The sequence below is a fragment of the Triplophysa rosa genome, linkage group LG9 (genome assembly GCF_024868665.1).
Source record: "Triplophysa rosa linkage group LG9, Trosa_1v2, whole genome shotgun sequence".
NCBI classification, from domain to species: Eukaryota; Metazoa; Chordata; class Actinopteri; order Cypriniformes; family Nemacheilidae; genus Triplophysa; species Triplophysa rosa.
Window position 1 is genome coordinate 20,184,427 of NC_079898.1, and position 19,919 is coordinate 20,204,345.

Genomic DNA, 19,919 nt, shown 5'->3' on the forward strand with positions numbered 1-19,919 from the left:
ACAGTCTGACAGCCAGCTCAACTGGATCAATACTCGTTGTAGGCTCACTTGACACACGTTTCTGTTAAGCACCGTCCCCATCATGCTATGGGATGAATTTCATCTCAAAATGATTAACAAATGCATGCACAGTCATCCGTGAACGTGATGCAAGTTACACTTGTATTTTACTATTCACAAACAAATGCCTTATGATTTGAATCTGTGAAATTTAGATTTTAATAAACATGAGGCGATTTGTACAAATACAGTAGAGACAGATTTGTGAATACAATGTTTAATTTTGTGTTCATGTATAATCATTTTGCGCATACCAATGAGAAGTTGTGCATTTGTATATCCTGCAATGCGCGTCCATTCATCCTGTTCTGTACATTTGGCTTTTGAGACGTTCTTTTCGCGGTTTTCAGCATTACACTAGCGCAACCTCTACCGCCAACCTCTGCATCACTCTGTAAGACTGCCATCTAGTGGTAGGCTGTAGTTTATGCACGGTTGCGCGAGGATCTGAAGTTGTTTGAGTGTGGATTGTCCAATGCAAAACCGCGAAAACAAAGTCTCAAAATCCAAATGAACCGAACAGGATGAATGAACGCGCGTCGCAGGATCCACAAATGCGCATCTTGTTATTGACATTCACAAATTATGATATATTAATACGAAAGTTAACATCTGGATTCACAAATATATCTCTGTTTGTACAAATCCGTGCAGATTTCATTTAATTCTGAATTTTGCCGACACGAAATGAAAGGGTCATGAGAGGGTCATAACGCATAGGCGTCGGTTTATTCATTGATAGTTGTTTGTACATGGTTGTGTAATGCTGAAAACCGCGAAAAGAAAAAGCCAAATGTACAGAACAGGATGAATGGACGCGCGTTGCAGGATACACAAATACCAACCCGGTCTCATGAATTGCGTATAAATAACACGCTGTTGCATTATCGTGTAATACGCACACCAAAGTTAGATTTTGCGTGCACCTCACTGGAGAGCAGCCATTTTGAAACGTACATGAAGAGGAAACACTGAAATAATTAAAATTATACTGTTAGGTTTGGGTTTGGGTTAGGTTAGAGGTTAATAAGACAAATTGCCGGTTAATATGCACGCACGCTAACATTAGGTTTAGGGTTTGGGTTAGGGGACAGGTTAATAAGACAAATTGCCGGTTAATATGCACGCGCGCTAAATTGGCGTATCATATGCACGCAAAAATAGGCGTATCATATGCACGCAAAATCTAACTTTGGCATACGTATTTCACGATAATGCAACGCGTGTGTTATTTATACGCAATTCATGAGACTGGGCTCCAAATGCACAACTTCTCATTGGTATGCGCAAAATGATTATACATGAACACAAAATTAAACATTGTACTCACAAATCTGTCTCTATTTGTACAAATCGCCTCATGTTTATTAAAATCTAAATTTCACAGATTCAAATCATAAGGCATTTGTTTGTGAATAGTAAAATACAAGTGTAACTTGGATCACGTTCACAGATGACATTTGTTAATCATTTTGAGATGAAATTCATCCCATATCATGCTGTCACAACACAGCTATTCAATCCAGTTTAAAGCCAAAAAGTGTACGATGGCTCCCTCAAGAAATTGCATTTAGATCGGAATGGACAATTTTCTAAAAATGTGACTATTGCGCTATTGGGACGTAAGCTGTTAGCATTTCAGCGCTGGTGAAATGGACTCCACTTTTTCATCCACATGGAGGATGCAGTGTGCTAGTTGACATTTACTTACCTCCGTATTATCTCTCAGATCAGGAGTTCCAGAGGTCTCGTCCGTGCTGTGGCATTTGACAATACCCTGTATTTAGTGTACGTAAATGTGTGCCTTTCAAACAGGGCTTTCTTTATACTCCAGAGGGAATGAGCATGGGTCACCAAAAAGAGTCTTTTGGAAAAGGCGTGTGTCTTTTTTGCCGCAGTATTATTGTAGGGTTCCAGAGCACCCTATTTTCGCTGACATACTGTACACTTTTAATGCCTCAAGTTATCTTGCTTTAATTCCCTCACATCCACCGCATTTCATTGTTGAGCTGCTAATTTAATTTCCTGTTATACATCTGTGAAGAATATCTTAGCTTGCTTGAAACCTCAGGCTTGGTTTACACAGTATGATACTTAATTTATTATCTGTTGTTCATCTGAGGGGCACAATTTAAAGATGCTGTATTTTAATGCTTCAGTCAGGAAGTGTTAGGCAGTGCTTTTTAACAAGACTCAACACCTCACGGCCTGTTAAAACATTGATTATAAAACAGATTCTGGATTCATGTTCTGGATGCTGATTGGTCAACAGAGAGGATGTAAACACAGCTTTGTGTCATGCTTTATTTTCGGTGCTTGTAACATTATTTGGCAACAGTGAACGGCATATGAAGTACATACCATGTTTATTCTTATTAGTAATACTCATTGTTTAAATTATTTATTATCTCTATGTTAGCGCCTTATTTTATGATGATTAAATTAGTTTTAAGTAGTCCAGTTTGCATCAAACACCCTATTGTTTTCCTTAGTTAAAGGTCCAGTGTATGAAATTGCGCAGCATCTAGTGGTGATGTAGCAAATTGCTACCAATAGCTCATTTCACCGCTCACCCCTCCCTTTTGATGCACTATGGTGACTGATACAGGATGTTTTCGTTTCCTTGCCGAAGTAGATAACGTATTTACGAAACGCTCTCTGTAGAGCAGTTTGTCCGTTTAGGGCTACTATAGGAACAAAATGGCAAATGCCATGCAAGGGGACCCGCGGTCTATGTAGACAGAAATAGCTCATTCTAAGGTAATAAAAACATGGCTGTAATAAAGTTCAATGTAGGGAAGGAAGGAGGCGGGAACTGGCGAACATTTAACAAACTTTAATGAAAAATAAACAAACAATAATCCAAGAATAAAAGACCGGCAGCCACCTCACGGTCGACTGCCGGCCACACAAACATAAACAAACTTAACAGTTTCCGGGCCCGGGTCCTCTCTCCCGATGGTCCGGTCGCTCGTCCTCTTATGCTCCCGAGCTCCCCCGTGAGGCATGCGGGGACCGGCGGTCGCACAGCTGACACTCGTTGCCACTTACGCCGCCGGCCCCGCCTTATTCGCCCCACGGCTCTCGCCCCGCCTTCCTCGCTACAATGACGTTTCATAATGTAAGGTCTTTATACACCTCTGAAGACATAGTTACGTATATTATATTGCAATTCTGTCAATCCTCCAAAAAATTACACATTGGACCTTTAAGCTTTTTGAGCTAGTGTCAGGCAGTTGATGTATTATTTAGCTAGTCTAACATTTGGACACTTGCTAGTATTTTCCTCAATGTTGTGTTATTAATAGAGCAGCTTGAAAAACATGTTATGAGATAATCAAAGATCTTCATTCATCACTATCCCCACTCCACACCTGATCATCTGAGCTTTCTTAAAGGGTGCTGGCAGACCCCCATCCTTTGATGTATAGATCTGGCCGTTTTGTTCAAAGGACTAACCTTTCAGAAGCCCGGCTCTGAAATGATAATTCGGTAAGAGCTACGGTCAGAACAAGTCGCAAACCCCCCACCCCTACCCCTCCATTCGTCCCTCAGGGGAACACAAGGTCGAATCAATGTCAAACCGGCTGGCTGACCGTCTCCGTCACCGTCTCACCTCTCGTCCTCAGTGGTTTCTGCCAGCCTTTGTCTTGATTTGTCAATCAGATGAATGCATTCATCCCAGTATGACCGGAGAGTTTGCTCTTAGCGCAGTATGAAGTACAGCAGGAGAGGCAAACGTTAGAAATTGATTATCAATGTGACTGAATGTAGGGTGGGACTTGTGGAGAAATGACTGCTGTGAATTTTAAAACAATAAGCCCCTTGGCGTCAAGGTTACAGGATGCTGTTTTGTAGTGATGCAATGTTGCAGTCGGCAATTGTGACTTGAGTGATGACTTTTAGACTTTGTTCAGACAGCCAGCAAAAATATATAATATGGATGTATTTCGTATATCTGACTCGGATCAGTTTTGTTTTAAAAACGATTTTTCTGTTTATGTAAGTTCATGCTAAAAATACTTAAAAAAGGTGAAATTTAATGTGTAACCCAATATTTTGTTTTATTTTATATATAAAACCATATCCAAGTCAAGTTAAAAAATTTAAATAGTCTTTTTTAATGGGTCTCTATATGAGCAGTCAGGCAAATTTTTTAATAGTTGTTGCATATTGCATGAATTTTATCACTTTTTCTTAGAAACTGAATATAAACCACTTCACAAAATGTTAACACTGGTCCAGAAGCAGTTTTATTTATTTATCACAGTATTGTTGTTTTTTTATCTTTCATATATTGTAGAATCTTAAAGATATTCATTTAACATTTTGATTCGGTTATAAATTTACATTTGGTTGTATGTTGTTCAAACGTTTGTGTACTGTTAAAGAACTTTAACAGGAAGTTCTTCTGGACCAGCGTTGGACTAGCACTGTTTACGTCTTCCGAAGTGGTCTATATCATGTTCAGTATATAGCGAATGAGTATAGGTCAGTAGTTTTGGATGCAGCTTCAGCAATAAATGCCTCTGTCACTTTTGTTTGCTCCTGCACTTGCATTTGTATAAATGGAGTCTAGTGTGACCCGACCTTCAGAGGTAAGATCATAAAAACTTGGTTTGCCGAGTTGGTTCTAAACTTTTCCGTATACTCCAAAGTGCCTTAAATTGCTAGTCTCATCGCTATATCTATGTTCTCATCAGTCAGGCGAGGTATTAGCACACCAGGGCTGTCAAAATACTTGACCAAGGTCACATGGAGGTTAATATTAGCCTTCGCTAATCTGCTTTACCTCCAGGAGTCTTTACCGCACCGCTTTTGGCCTTCAGATTCTTGGCTCAAAGTTTCCGATTGCCCCCCGACATAATAAACCAGCGCGAGCAGTGCATCATCATCGCCGACTCATTATAGATGCCTTTTAATTTGTGATCACCGCAGTGTGGCATCTTCCACACCATCTCCCTAGCGTTTGACAAATCGTTTGATATATGCGAGTTCGTTCGTGTGTGTTCATGCGTCGTTTAATGTGTGATCTCCTCTGTGTTTATCCTCCAATCCCTCTTTATCCATTGGCACATCTCCGGATGTGAGTGCCTTTGTGTGTGTGTTTCTCTTATGCTTTTCCCAACTCTTTAATTACTGTCCTCTCATGCAGGGCTGGCTCAGGTGTGCGTAATTATGCCGGTAATAAGGCCTGGAAAGTCTCCACCTGCCTCTCGCCGGGCACTCGCTCCCCCCCAACCCCAAGCGTCGTTCGTCTCGTTCTCTTTTTATGTTGTCTGAAGGACTCTCTTCATCACTTCACATCATGTCATCATGAGCTCGCTTCTCTTCGTGAGCGTAGTATTGCATTGCTGCTTGCTTTTTCCCTGATGCGCCATGACTGAACGAAGAGTTTCAGCTTCTCGTAATGATATAAATTGCTGACAACCCACTCATGTATTAAACAAAGTTATATAGCTACTTATTTTCTAGATGATATTCATAGTTTGTTTGAAAAGGTATTGCAGCGTTCCAGTAATTACAATCATCCTATAAACACACATCACTTTCATGCTAGGCTTTTAACATTCACAATTTCTGTAGGCACTATAGTGAGTACCAGCAACAGGTTCTATGATGTCACACTTCAGGGCTGCATTAATGCACGGCTTACCTGGGCTTCAGGGACCTCGGTGATGTCGAAAAAAATGATGGAGTGTGTTATACTGAGTGCAAATAGCCCAACCTGTTGGTAGAAACTAATTGCGTCCCCCCCACCAGTATCTGATTGCAATAGAGAAAGAGTAAGAATTACAACATTTGAATGATCGACTCCAGTGGCGTAGAGTAAGGTACACACCAAGCCGACACGACAAAATACCGCAGACGAAAAGCAGACTGTGAGGTCGGATGAGGTTGACTGCGTCTGGATCCAAAATTGCCCTGACACACCAAGCCGATGGTCGAAACCCCATGGCCAAGTAGCACGTTTGTTCTGCGGCTGCGTGAGAGGAATAACTTTCCGTTCCAGCAGGTGGCAGTAGTTGATATTTGATACCCAAAACGGGAAACCGGAAGAGCTAGTATCAGCTGGGATACAAAACATAAATAAAGAATTTGAATTGCTTTCAGATTCACACAATTCTCGCTCACCTCAGACAGATTCATGATATATCCATAATGTATAATCCATAATCCTGTGCGTTCCCTATTATCTTTGTCGTTTGCTTATTGTCTTCACTTCCGTTTTTTTTCTTGTACACTGGTTCGCTAAGCCGAACAGCCAATGAGAGTGATCTGACTCCCAGACGGGCTAAAGGGAGACGGGGACGGACTTTAGCCAACAGCGTGGAACACACCAGAAAAACTAAGCCAGATGACTGTCCGACGGCCGACCGTCGACTCTGTGTGTACAGGCCTTAAGACGTAAGTCTGTATAGATTCATGCCGGAGATAAAGCTAGGGCTAGGTGAATATCTCAATAAGTTAACATCATTTTAATTATTATAATAAATATAATGATTTACACTCTGTTATTATTGCATAATGTTTAATGCACAACAATACTGAGGTGCAAACAGTATACTGCCACTATTTATAAGCATCAATAGCATCTAACTACTATTTACACGTAACCCAAAGAAAATACAGCTATTTTATTTTGTGTAAAGCATATCAAAGTAAGGAAGGAAGACAGGTTCGGCTTTACTAGGGCTTGTGCGTTTATTTACTCTCCGACAAAGTTCAAAACAAAACCTGCGCTTCCTACGCATGTTCCTGCGCTTCCACAAACATTCATAAAAATAAAGACAGTTGGTCGCAGCTCTCTCACAATGTTCAGCATAGCGCACGAGTCCTCACACCAGCTTCTCTCTCTCAGCTTTACGCTTTTTGGCTGCTTTTCTCCGGGCTCCCGAAGCCATTTCTGCAACAAGTCAGGTGTGTGTTATTTGCACTTGACCCTCACCGCTCCTCTTCCTACTCTCTCTCCTGTCGCAGACTTCGCTAAACCCCGCCCAATATCGCTAGGAAATGCTGCAATTTTCACTTAGTGTAACAGAACCTACTGCTATTTAAACTTAGTGTAAATAGCTGCTGCCAATAATTAATTATGGAACCTGAAGTTAAATTGTTAAAAGTGTATTATTTTCTTTATCTTTTTAAAATCATGTTTCCAAAAAAACTTTGATATGAGTAATTCGTATTTTAAAACTATAAAAAAATGATCAGACAATCAGATCATTTATATTTTATACATAAACACAAGGGAATCTTGTGGAGTTGTATTATTATAGGACTATGTGCATAGTTAATGCAGTGATATTTGCGTATATTTTACATGACTTATTGGTTTAGATATTTTGTTAATGGTATTATTTTCAGCAAAATAAATTTGATTATTGAGATTGTGTGAATGTAGGCTGTAATTCTGGTGGATGAAGGGCCCCTCAAGAGGCAAAGCCCAGGGGCCCCTTACAGTCTTAATGCGGCCCTGGTCACACTGTATGTTTTTTCTTTTTTTGTACTAAATAATAAATAATGACTTTTTTCAAACCATATGTTCGTCTGACATGACAATTTGTAAGTCATCAGAATAGCAAATTATGACAAAAGTTGTATTTTTCAGTGATCGCACCTTAAAGCCCACATACGCGGGTTCCTCTTCATTACACCTGACAGAAACAATAAGGAATTACGAGCAGAAGAGTGTGCGCCCTATAGCCAGAGCGTCAAAGTTTTCCTGGCACCGTCCCCATGTAATTACGAGCATGGGTGCCTGGCGGTGACAGATCATCGCTACGAGGGCCAGCTGAATGTCGTGGCACCTGCTGGGTTCCTCGTCTCAGCTTCTGCCTGCAGCCACAGTCAAATTATGAGCAACTGTATCAGAGTGAAAAAATTCAAGCTGTTTTTACCTGGCCAGGTGTTATTCTACTAACAATGCCGTTTGTGTGCCTGTGTTGAAATATATTAGATGGGTCCTAGATGGTCTATTTAATTTGAGCATTTTCTGAACTACATTCAGTTATGAAGTACTATGACTGGATATATCGATGCATAGTAAAGCAGTAAGCCATATGAGGCTTGTTTAGGTTTGTTTACAGTGACAGTGTTCAAATTTGCCAATAATATTATTGCATATTTTTTAGGGCTGTCAAATCGATTAATCATGAGTACTCAATTCCAATACAAATGTTTGTGCTCACATAATATATGTGTGCGTGGCGTGTGTTTTTATATGTATAAAAGCATAAGCAGAAATATGTTATATATGTTTTTATATTTATACATAATATACATTTTATTTAAATATAACTTTATGAATATTTATTTAAATATGTGTTGCATATACTACACGTATGTGTGTGCATTTTTATGTGCACACACACACACACACATATTAAATAAATTGATTTGATAACAAGAATATTTATGTATTTATATTATCAGTATTATTATTACAGTTATGCAGTTCCTCAAATAATACCATATCCATTGTTTGCTAATCAATGTACGATATTAGATCATTGTATTTGAACAGAAATGCAGTCTGCTTGTAAATACATTAACCAATGGCGTTAACTTTGCATTGCTCTATATTATGTACCTGCATCTAGTAGCTCTCTCTCTCTCTCTCTCTCTCTCCCCCTCCCTTTCCGGCCATGGTCGTTCAATCAGCGTTGAGTTATGACCAGGCTGGGCGGCACGCTGCGATCTCTGCTTCCTCGTTAGGCCTTCATTAACCCTCTCAAGCTGAGCTTCCACTCAGCTTACCGGAGGATATGTTTGGACACCATTCTTCATTTCCCACAATCCCCTGCTGCTCAGCACAGTGTATGAGAACTGTGCTTCAGAGCTGTGCTTTCAGCACATTGCTGTAAAATGACATATACGCCTCTGGGGTCTTCCATCGATGTAATGTTGTGCACAGACACGTTCTGCAAGAGAAACAGCTTTTGGATATGTCCGATGTATATCACGATTTTGACAAATAATATCTCCTCAGGGATGCCAGAATAGCCTTCAAAATCAAAGTTTTGAACAATAGGGAACGCAGAAACTACATCCTGCTGAGGATATATAATATATGTACAATATAGATATCCTCAGCAGGTTTTGAAAAAAGTGGTAATAATGTTTCAAAGCCGGATTTTGATCTCGGTTCTTAAATTAAAGTCATATCTGGTTTGTTGGTAGCTGCCATATTAAGTTTGGGACTCTGGGAGGCTGGTGTGATGAAAGTGATCATGTGATCAACATTATCCCCTCTGTAGCATATTGGTGTTTGTGTGGGGGGGCATCAGTGCCTACAGAAAACTGGAGCAGAGCAAAGAACAGCAGTAAAAGTGCATCAACTCACCTATGAACATTTTGCACTAAAGTTGAGAAAAACTGTCTACACAAGTAAGCAGAAAAGAGTCAAATAAGCAGAAATAAATGAATGTGCTAATAAGCTAATTAGAACTATATTTCAGCTTTTATAGCTTTAGTAGCTGTTCAGTCTCAGCAAAATTCCCCACTACTGTTTTTATTGTCACTTTAAAATAAGATAACAGAACGCGATGCAATTTCCCACTTGCTTTTCACATTACACTAAAGCTGATATTTTCTGTTCTTATATGTATGCATATTTATATTTATATCTTTTTTCTACTTTCAACTTTGTGGATAAAACTTTTTGCTACTTTAAACTTCTGTTAATGTATCTTGTTTGTATTGTAATTATTGATCTTTTTTCCATTGGATGCGTCATGTAGTACTGCAGCATTACGGTTTTAATAGCAAAGGCGGAAACAATGTTCCTACCATCTCCTCTACCTCTTCTGAAATCAAGATGATCCGACCTGCTCCCTTCACCCTTTCCCTCGCTCCCTAAGATAGAATAAAAACATAACGCTTCATTATGTAAAGTCTTTAGACACCTCTAGAAGACATAGACATTTCTGTCAATGGACCCTAAAGAATTTCACACAGCACCTTTAAAAACTGTGTGCAAAAACTTGAAACAAAAAAAATGTGAAGTAAATTTACTTTATAAAACTGTGTGCAAAATTAAGCAAATTAACACAACAAACTACTACTAGTTGTTTTTTCAGTGTGGCTGATTTTACCTGTTGTGCTAACACACATTCTGTATTCTCTCTTGTTCTGCATGGGCATTCAGAGATTTAAAGACGGGAGAAGATATTCCTTTGGCAGTGTTGTCCCTTTTTTTATTCCTAACCCTTGGTCTTTACAGCTGTCTTAAAAGGTGTCTCATACTCATTACGAGTTGAAGGGTGTAAGAGAGAAAAGTGAGCGAGACCATTCTTTCTCTTTATGGACCCAAAACACCCCTGGAGACATTGGTCTTGCAAAAAAATAAAAATGTTACTAGTCTCAAGTCAAGTCTTAACATTTACTCCAAAGGGCATGCCATAAACTATTAATAGACAGCTGTCCGTCTGCGCACGACTGCGAGAGGGAGGTTTTCATATCGAATTCTCATGTGGGTTGCCGGTAAGGGGGAAAAGAGGTGGTCCGGTCTCTCGCCATCCCGCTGGGAGTCCTGCTTTATCTGCCTCTCCATCCGCTGGCAGTCGAGAGGGGAGAGACCATTACAAGGCTTTCTGGGAATATTGCAATATTCAGCAGGGCGATTATCTGACTTCTCCCTGGGAGGCACATTTTCTCCGCGGAGGGAGAGAGAGGTGTACCTGCAGCAGAGAGAGTCAGATAAGAATCCTGAGAGTTGATGGAATGGAAGTATTGCGTTTCTTGCTTTAAAAGAAAGGTTTGGGCAGGAGCGAATATTTATATACGCCTCTGTGTTTCAGAGCGTTTTATGGTGTGTCTGATGGGTGATTGAAACCTGAGGGTTGTTCGTATTAGATTATGGAACATATATTTGAAACACCTGTATTTTATCTTTGACCCTAGGGGTTTGAGGGTGTTCTTCCCTGACATCCAACTCGGACAGTGTTGTTTATAGATATGGACTGCAGGTTCATTTTTCTATGAAACATTAAGCATTATATAACGAAGCAAGTGGCGTTTATTTTTAAGAAAGATAGCACAAGCGTACTTTTCATGTAAAGGTGTTTTTAAAACAAAGTACTTGGGCAATCATGTTGTGAAACATAACTGGTCTATAAGAACGCTAGGTTTTTTTAGAAAAAAATACATATGTTATTTCGAGATTCCAATATTTTGTTAAGGATGGTAATGGTTTATATATCTAAAAGTCTACAAAAACTCTTTGGGGGCCACAGAATTTATATACAAGTACCCTATGAATAATATGCAAATGCAAGTAATATGTTTGTTATTTAAAGGGTATTCCCTTGCAGTACAGCCTTTCATTGTGTGTTTTATGTTCTTTTCTCATGAGCTCTTTGTTTTGAGAACATGGGAAGAATCAAAAGAGGTTCTTGTTTTTAGATCCCTGTATTTGTGTATCTTCAGTAGGATCCTTTCTGGGTGGTCCGGAATGGAGAAAGATAGAACCGAATTAGGGATCCGGTCTCAGCAGTGATAAGGGAGTGCAGCGAGGTTTTATGTTTTTGGTTTGGGTTTTAATCTTGATGTTCTGCTCCCTGCTGAAATTACTTTTGGTCAGCTGTGGTCCAAGATGACTATGTAGTTTGAGTAGAGGAAGTAATGGACGGAGATGAATGATAGCGTGTTCTTTTCTTTCCCATGAATTCAAGATATGCAAGTCATTGTACTTCATCCGATATTAAAGGGCAACAAAAAAAGAAACAAAATAACATGTTCAGGCTGTTTTCAGAATAGCACTCTCAGGAGTGATTTGTTTTGCCCCTTTCTTGACTTTTCATCAGTCTATCAAGTGTTTACTTGTGTTTTCACAAAATATATGTCTTACTAAAGATTCCCATTTACATTCATAAATGACTGGATATGTTGTTCAATGCATATTTTGATTATTTGTGTATTTTCAATGTATTGTAGATCAACGTATAGTCATAACACTAGGTCATTTAATAAATACAGAAAAAAATATTTATTTTGCAATTTTAATATTGTATACTTGGTGTTACTATATTGTGTGAGAAAGAGGGAATATCCAAAAGTTATATAACGTTTATTCTGGATTTTCATCATTTCATTTTTGCTCTCTTTACTTTTTAGAGTGATTAAATGTCTCGATGTCATAAATTATTTGCATGAGTTTTTGTGTTGCGTTACGATATTTGATCCCGGATACGCTCAGATTTCTTAATAGTGTTTGCCTTTACCATGTGTTTACACAGAGATCCATTTTTCTCTTACTCTAAATTCCTGTTTTGCGCTCTTTCTGCAGATCGACCTTGTCATATTCTGCGTCTTCCTGGAGACAGATTATGAAATTTACAAGAGGAAGATGTCACATTTCTTCTCCCCAGGTACTGTATCTTCTTATTTAAATCTAACTTCATTTTATCTGTTGGCTGTTACACCCACTCGGTTCAAAGCATGTAACTCGAGCATCAAGAGGGATTTCCAGTGTCGGGTCTTGGACTGGCAAGAAGCCTGAAAGAATTTGTATCATATTTTGAAGTAGAACCGAGGGAGCTGAGAGATTGAAACATGATAAAGACTTCATCATACAGGGTGATATTACCATGAATTAATTCGAGCAAGTAATTTTAACCTTATTTTAATTGACACAAATTGCATGTTATAGCTTATAGTCAAATATAAATGCTGTAAACACTCTGAATGGCAGAATATTCAGGCCGGCAACAGAAGAATGATTCACACAATATGTGGGTTTATGAGAGAACTAGGAGAGGCTTTGTTTTCAGTTGTTTATTTGGTGTATGCATCTCGCGGCTCATTGCATTTGTGTCTCGATTTTCAGTGTCTTTGAGTGAGTTCTGGTGTTCTCAAAATCTCTATTTATAAACTCGTAGGCCACTCAAACATCTCACTTCTTTGTGATGTCTGGAAAACCCAAAACTACACGGCCACATGAGTTTAACAGGTGTTGGGCTTCTTTAGGGACTGGATGTTTCCACTGCAAATATTTCCCATTACCAATAGCTTCTCTCTGAAGCAGAACGGTTGTGGCCTGGAGGTCCTCATGTAGAGCATGACTCTGAGGCATTTTACTTCTGTCATCACCCTGAGCGTTCCTGAGCTTCTCAGAGACTTCAACAGCCAAGAGCAGATGTTGGAGACACGCAGGACGGCACCTCCTCAATGACGTTCACACGTCTTCTAGTCTGGTTTCGGTTGTATCGTGCGGTCTTCGGTGCTGGCGTGGTTTATGTAAAGATGAACTGTTGTGTGACGTGACTTCAGAAGCCCGTTCTCTGGTCTTTGTCTCCCTTTGCTTTACACTTTGGCCTTGCGTCAATGTCAATATCACTGTTTCTCTTTCACCTAATCCTTCACGTTGTCTGTGTTTTTCTTTTTCCCCTCAGTCTTCCCGTACGAGACGTGGCACTAGCTGGTTCCATGGGAACGTGTTGTGCACCCGTGTAGCATTTCTGTCTCTTTAAAGGCCACGTCTCTCTCAGGAAGCCCTTTTTCAATTGCACTTCTATCTCCCTGGGCGCAAAACAAACAAATGATGTGAGTGCAGGCCACATGTAGCCCCGTGGACCCTCCCAAGTGTCCTGCTGTCTCGGTGTCCCTGAAGCTCGTGCCACTTCCATGACAAGACCCTCTGGAGTTTTCCAAATGAGCTGCTTGCCAGGAGGATCATCATTTGTATGGACACAAACACACACGTGCTAGTGGACGAACCGTAAAAACATATTACCAGGAGAATAATATGATCCACCATTACTTTTCACTCTCTCTCTCACACATGCACTTCGACGGCGGAATACAGTGTGAAGCTTGTCATTTTTTCCCACTTGCTGAATGTTTTGTTTCTGTCATGTTTCTGTCATACACATGCATACACACACAACGCTCTCTACTTCAGGTCTCGGTGAAAGATTGAATTCGCCCGAGAATTTGTAATTATATCAGCCAGTCCCTGTTCCCCAGCAGCGTCTTTTTGTATTAGTGCTTAGAAATGAGATGGCAGGGGCTGCCGCTGAGTTTACAGCCAATCAGAATGAGCCGCAGCTCATTTCCACCAATGCTTTCTCACAATTGGGTCTTACCTTCTATTAATGGACAAATAAAAAAATATATTATTTGTAACTTTGTCATACAGATAAATAAATATACATATATATATATATATATATATATTCGGTTGTTAAGTGGTGACGTAAAGAATACCGTTTCCGGGTCCAAGCATCTATTCATTTCAAGCGGGGCTACAGCTTAAACAGCTGTTAATGAGCACTGTTTACTCACATCGCATATTTAAGCGGAGCATTTATTAACTCACAGTATACACTACAGTCTCCAGGCTTATGGACTCTCCGACATCAATATTTGAATAAATTATGAAAAATGAATTACTGACTGGCCATGTGGGATTTCGTTATGAAGATAAAGGTTAGGATCGTGGTTTTCCGATAGTTTTACAGCTCGCCATGAATGTATATTAGCATTTTTTGTTGTTTGCCTATAGCATCTTATTGAGCGTTTGGACCCGGAAACAGTATATGACCTTCCATATATGGTGGCGCGTGGTTAATTTGTATTTTATTTATTATTGTATTGTATTGTGTTTAATTAGTTTATAACATTTTTGTCAAGTAGTTAAGGTTTTTTACACTAAAACCTAGTTTTACAAAATGTTCCTTAGTATAAAATTGTTTTTATTCTATTCATGCTACCTTTTGCATCACAAATGAAAATATTTTTAATAGAAAATATGTAAACCAATTCTAAATGTATTATCAGAATGTAAATATTCACAATATTATAATGGTTACACTGTATCATATTCACATATATTTCTTATGTGCACAAAGTTTAGATTTTTAATTATTATTATTTGAAAATCATCTGAAATCTATTTTTTACCTCTAAAATTACCTCTGAACAGCCATGGTATAAATGTGACATTGCAACCTTGCAGATACTTCAGCAAGTTATTTTTGAAGCTTAGTTAATAAAGCTTAGTTAATGACAAAAAAATTCAGTCCTCTCCAACTCAAAATGTTCTATTGACTTGCATCTATTTTTTACAGACTGTAAACGCCTTTTGAAAAGACACAAAATATATTTATAAAATCGAGCCAATTGAAAAATTCAGATGAAGCCAGTCACTAGAAATGTTTGAGTTGAGCTCTGATTTTTTACAGTGTACATTCACAATACATGTACACATTTGACAGATGCTTTTATCCAAATGCATTCAAGCTTACACATTTTATCATCAAATTGCAAGCTTTGCTTTTAAATCTTAGTATATTTCTACTTTCATAGTGTAAGAAAATAATAAAAATCTGGGTTAAAACCAACCATCCCTCTTAACACAGGAAGTGTTTGAGCGTTCAGGTTAATATTGCTGAAGTCAGATATGGTTTTATTATTAAAATGTGGGTCAGAGAAGCAGACACGAGCAGTGATTAATAAACGGAAAGACTGGTCTGATGGGGTCAGAGGTCAGCGATGCCGAGACAGGGTCATCTGCAGTAATTGCAACCCTTTTGAGATTAGCATGTTTTACCATCATGAGACCATCTTTGTTTTTTCCCTTCTCTCCCGGAAATTGTAGTTTTCCTCACTTCGAATCTCACGTCAGTATAATCAAAGCAGTTGTTTCTCTCCAGGTCTTAGACGAAGTTTAAATTGCCTTGTTCCGTGATGGTATTTGTCTTTAATGTGAGAATCATTATGAGTTCCATACGGAGTTATTATCTGTAGTGAAGGGTCTGTCGCACTGTTAAACAAGCAGCATCGCTTTGTGTTTTCTTGGTTATCTCATTAGCATGTTTCTCTGTTTATTAGATATTGATCGACACAGGAGGAGAGAGAACATTCCAGAAGAGTGAAATTATCATGAGGATGGTATATTGGGGCGAATCGTTGTGAAGTGAGATTTGAAGTGCTTTTTAGATGGAGAGAGAGAGAGAGAGAGACAATAGAACTGAATTAGCTCTGCTGGTGTCCCTGATAGCGCCGGTTGTAAAATGTGCGAAAATAACAAGGGCCTGACAGCTCGATCCCAACACCTCATCATCATCATCATCGCCATGGGAACCAGCGTGCCAAGAGCTGTGGAAGAGACGTGCTCATTTAAACTGAGCTTAAAAGCCGCACTCGTGTCTCGCGCCGTGGCTATTCTCTGGCTCTTCTCTCTGGCACGCCGCATACATTTTCTCTCCCTCTCTCACCCACTCACTCACTCATGTATTCACACAAGTCCTCGTCTGTTCTTGCATCCATACGACTGGAAAAAAATGTCATTGTCCTGCTCGCTAAACTAGAGACAGGTTATTGTGCTGTCACTTAGCGAAATAATTTGGCCACATATTTTTGTGGTAACTTTGGTGTACACACGTTAGGATGTGCGTGTTCTCGTAATCTCTTCATATGCCACTTTTTAAGTGTGTGACAAATAGCGAATAGAATGCAACGGTGGCATTTGCATATGGGAAATTGTCTCATCAGTGTATGCCTCCCAACCAGCTGTCAGATTCACAGAAAAAGCGGCTGCAGAAATGAGAAAATATTCCCAAATGACAGCAAATAACGGATTCTGAAAACTGTGCTGCGTGTTGTGAATCCTTGCTTTACGAGTTCTGAATGTAAGGGGGTTTGCTTAATACTTACGATTGAAGATATTTGGGACACAGTCCAAGATCACAACCTCAGAAATGGTGCGACCGACACAGCTCTTTCTTGGAGAGCACGTATGGAAAGCAAGCTCAAAATGACCAAGTTACTGATAAGATAGCATTTTGAAATATATAAATATAATAACCCAGCTCGTAATACCCACGCTTTTTCCGATTTTCAGACTTTCAGAACAATGTGATGGAGTGCATTGTTGCTTGGTTTCTACTTATCCACAGATCTTAATATGGCTGTACAGAAATATAATTATTCATGTTTGCTTTAGCATCACTCTTACTCTGACCAATGTCAAAGTTGTATTTAAGTACATTTCTTTATTAGTTATGAACTTACAGCTTGATGGAAAGTTTGTTTATAACTAGCGTAGCATGCTTATAATTAGCTTCATTTTTTATTCCTGTCGGAATATTTCTTATATTGTTTGGCAAGTATACAAAGGTACTGGTCAGAGAAAGTTGTTCATCTGTGACAAATGACCCGAGGGCCGTATGGAAGATATTGTCCTTCAGCTGTGCATCACCAAAACACTTTTTCAACATTAAAGCCGCACTGTCCATATCAAAACGGGAAGTGGCCAACAAGGATCATCCATCACATTAGATTTCTGTGTCTATGTCAGGTGGACAGTGGCACATCCAGCTTGTAATGAACAAGGTTAAATATAATATAATAACAGTGTTGGGTAAGTTACTCTGAAAAAGTAATTACTAGTTACTAATTACATATTCAATAGTGTAATTAGATTACTGTACAAATGACTCTCTCCAAAAAGTATTTATTTACTTATTACTAATTACTTTCTATAGCCTACATCAACCTTGATTATTTAAGTGATTGAAGGATAGACATGAAACGGCTTATTTAATTTATTCAAATAAATAATATTAAACTACATAAAGTAGTATTATTAACTGACCAAAGTATTACAAATGTGAAAATTATACATTAAAGCAAGGATTTTAAAGTTAGACTTTGAATTTTGATGTCAATTCCACTATTGCACACACATATTACACAAAGTATTTAGTTTAATTACATCAGAAGTAACTGTAATTAAATTACAGAAAAAATAAGAGTTAATCCCTTACTTTACTTTTTCAAGGGAAAAGTAATTAAATTACAGTAACTAATTACTTAGTAACTAGTTACACCCAACACTGTTCCTCACATACTGTAGTTTCTCTACATACTGTTTTGAGAGTTTTGTTTTGTCTCCATCTTTACAGTCTTAAAGGGATAGCTGTCATGAATTACTCACCCTCTAGTTGTTCCAAAACTGTATGCATTTCTTTGTTCTGTTGAACACAAAGAAAGATATTTGGAAGAATGTTAGCAACTGACATTTCTTGGACATCATTGAAAATAAAATGCTAGTCAATGGTTCCCCAGAACTTTTCCTCAAATACCTCAAACAAAAAACTACAACTTGAGGATGAGTAAATCCTGACAGAATTTCGGGTGGAGTATCCAGATCTTAGCAAGCCTTATTAGCAACCTAAATCTAATTGATTCATGTTCAAATTTCTTTGATGGTTTTTCTTGTCATTCTGTTGTAACCGTTTAACCCAAATCTAAACACAAAAAACAATGAATAAAACATTAGCACAGGGCTAACAATAGAACATTGCTGAACATTGCCGTGTTCTGTTTGTTCCTCAGGCACCACATTTAAAGTTGTGTCCTTTCCACTCAACTGGCTTCTGTGCACATTTGTGGCCGCTTTCTTGTACAGCCCCGACAACCCAAAGCCGTTCCTCCGCCGCAGACAAACTTCTGCTTAGAAGAGAGAGATCTCTTTGAAGTCCCGTCAGTTTCTGAGACAGCTCAGCCGCCCTGTCAACAGCGCTTAGCGGTGATGCCATCCCCAGAATCCCACTGTTATCTTCCCCCATGGGCCAGCGGTACAGTCTCGGGTCCGTTACGTGGGAGTTAGCAGGTTCATGTCTGCGAGGGGATTCTAGATCATGTCTAGTGTTTATGTAAGTTAGAACAGTGCTCATCACTCGGCTGGATTACTGTAATGCGTTGTATGCGGGGGTTAGTGGGTCTTTGGTCGCTTGTCTGCAGATGTTTTAACTGGAACTCGGAAATACGAGCACATCTCTCCCATTTTATCCTCACTTCATTGGCTGCCTGTACACTTTAGGATCCATTTTTTTATTATTTTATTTGTTTTTATAGCTCTTAATGGTTTTGCCCCACTCTACATTCTGAGCTGCTCCACCCTCATGTGCCCACCCGTTCTCTCAGGTCAGCTGATAAACTGTTACTGAGTGTGCCTAAAACAAAACGCTGAGAGGAGACGGTGCCTTTTCTGTGGCAGCTCCTAAACTGTGGAACGATTTGCCCCTGTCTATTAGACGAGCTTCTTCACGTTCTTCATTCAAATCATTTTTGAAAACTCATCTTTTCTCCTTGGCTTTTAAAACCCGATGGTGACATTTTGATTGTTTTAGTGTATGTGATGTATCTATATCCCATGTTTGTACAAGTTTGTATTTATTTATTTTTCTGTACAGCACCACTGGTCCACTTCGGTGGTTGTAAAGTGCTTTATAAATAAAGTTTGCTTTCTTGCTTGCTTGCATCACTGCCTGCTCTCCGTGGCGCGGCCATTTATGAGTCAGTGAAGGGATCACGCTTGAATGCTGTTTGTTGAAGAATACATTTGTCAGAGAAAGAATCAAGTGCGTGAAAGATGTGAACTGGTGTGGCATCACTCACACTAGCATTGTTTTAATTAAGCGAATTAGATTTTTGTTTATATTGAAATGTTTCAGTGTCTTTTGCAATATTGCTCTCCAATACCAATAATGCACTAAAACTAGTAGCTAAAAACTACTTTGCGCTCTCTCGCTCCATCTCTCACTCATGGTCCAGCACCCACATCCATATTTACATGGTGTTCTCAAACAACCGCCCCCCCCCCCCCCCCCGCTATCTTTAATGGAGGCTTTCCTCTCCCAGTGTTACCGTGTAGGAAAGCCTATCATTTGTAAAAGCGGGTGTTTGTAGTGAAACGATGGTCACCCACTGGAAGTCCACGGGTCCTCCTGGACCCCTGATAGAGTTGAAAATGAAGGCTGTGCATGCAACGTCGTCAGTCTCCAGGGAACAAACGCTTGAACGTGTTACGGTGCATTAATATCATCAAACACGCCATAGGAAGTTTTTGAAGT

The 19,919-nt window shown here is 39.2% G+C and overlaps 1 protein-coding gene across 2 annotated transcripts in view; it reads left to right on the forward strand.

The window, feature by feature from the left end:
- macrod2 (mono-ADP ribosylhydrolase 2) overlaps positions 1–19,919 on the forward strand; it is a 510,226-nt gene that overhangs the window by 449,553 nt on the left and 40,754 nt on the right. For both annotated transcript variants that reach the window (XM_057341952.1, XM_057341953.1), the window contains exon 9: positions 12,347–12,428. In XM_057341952.1, coding sequence (XP_057197935.1) covers positions 12,347–12,428 — 82 coding nt within the window. The remainder of the gene's footprint in view (positions 1–12,346; positions 12,429–19,919) is intronic.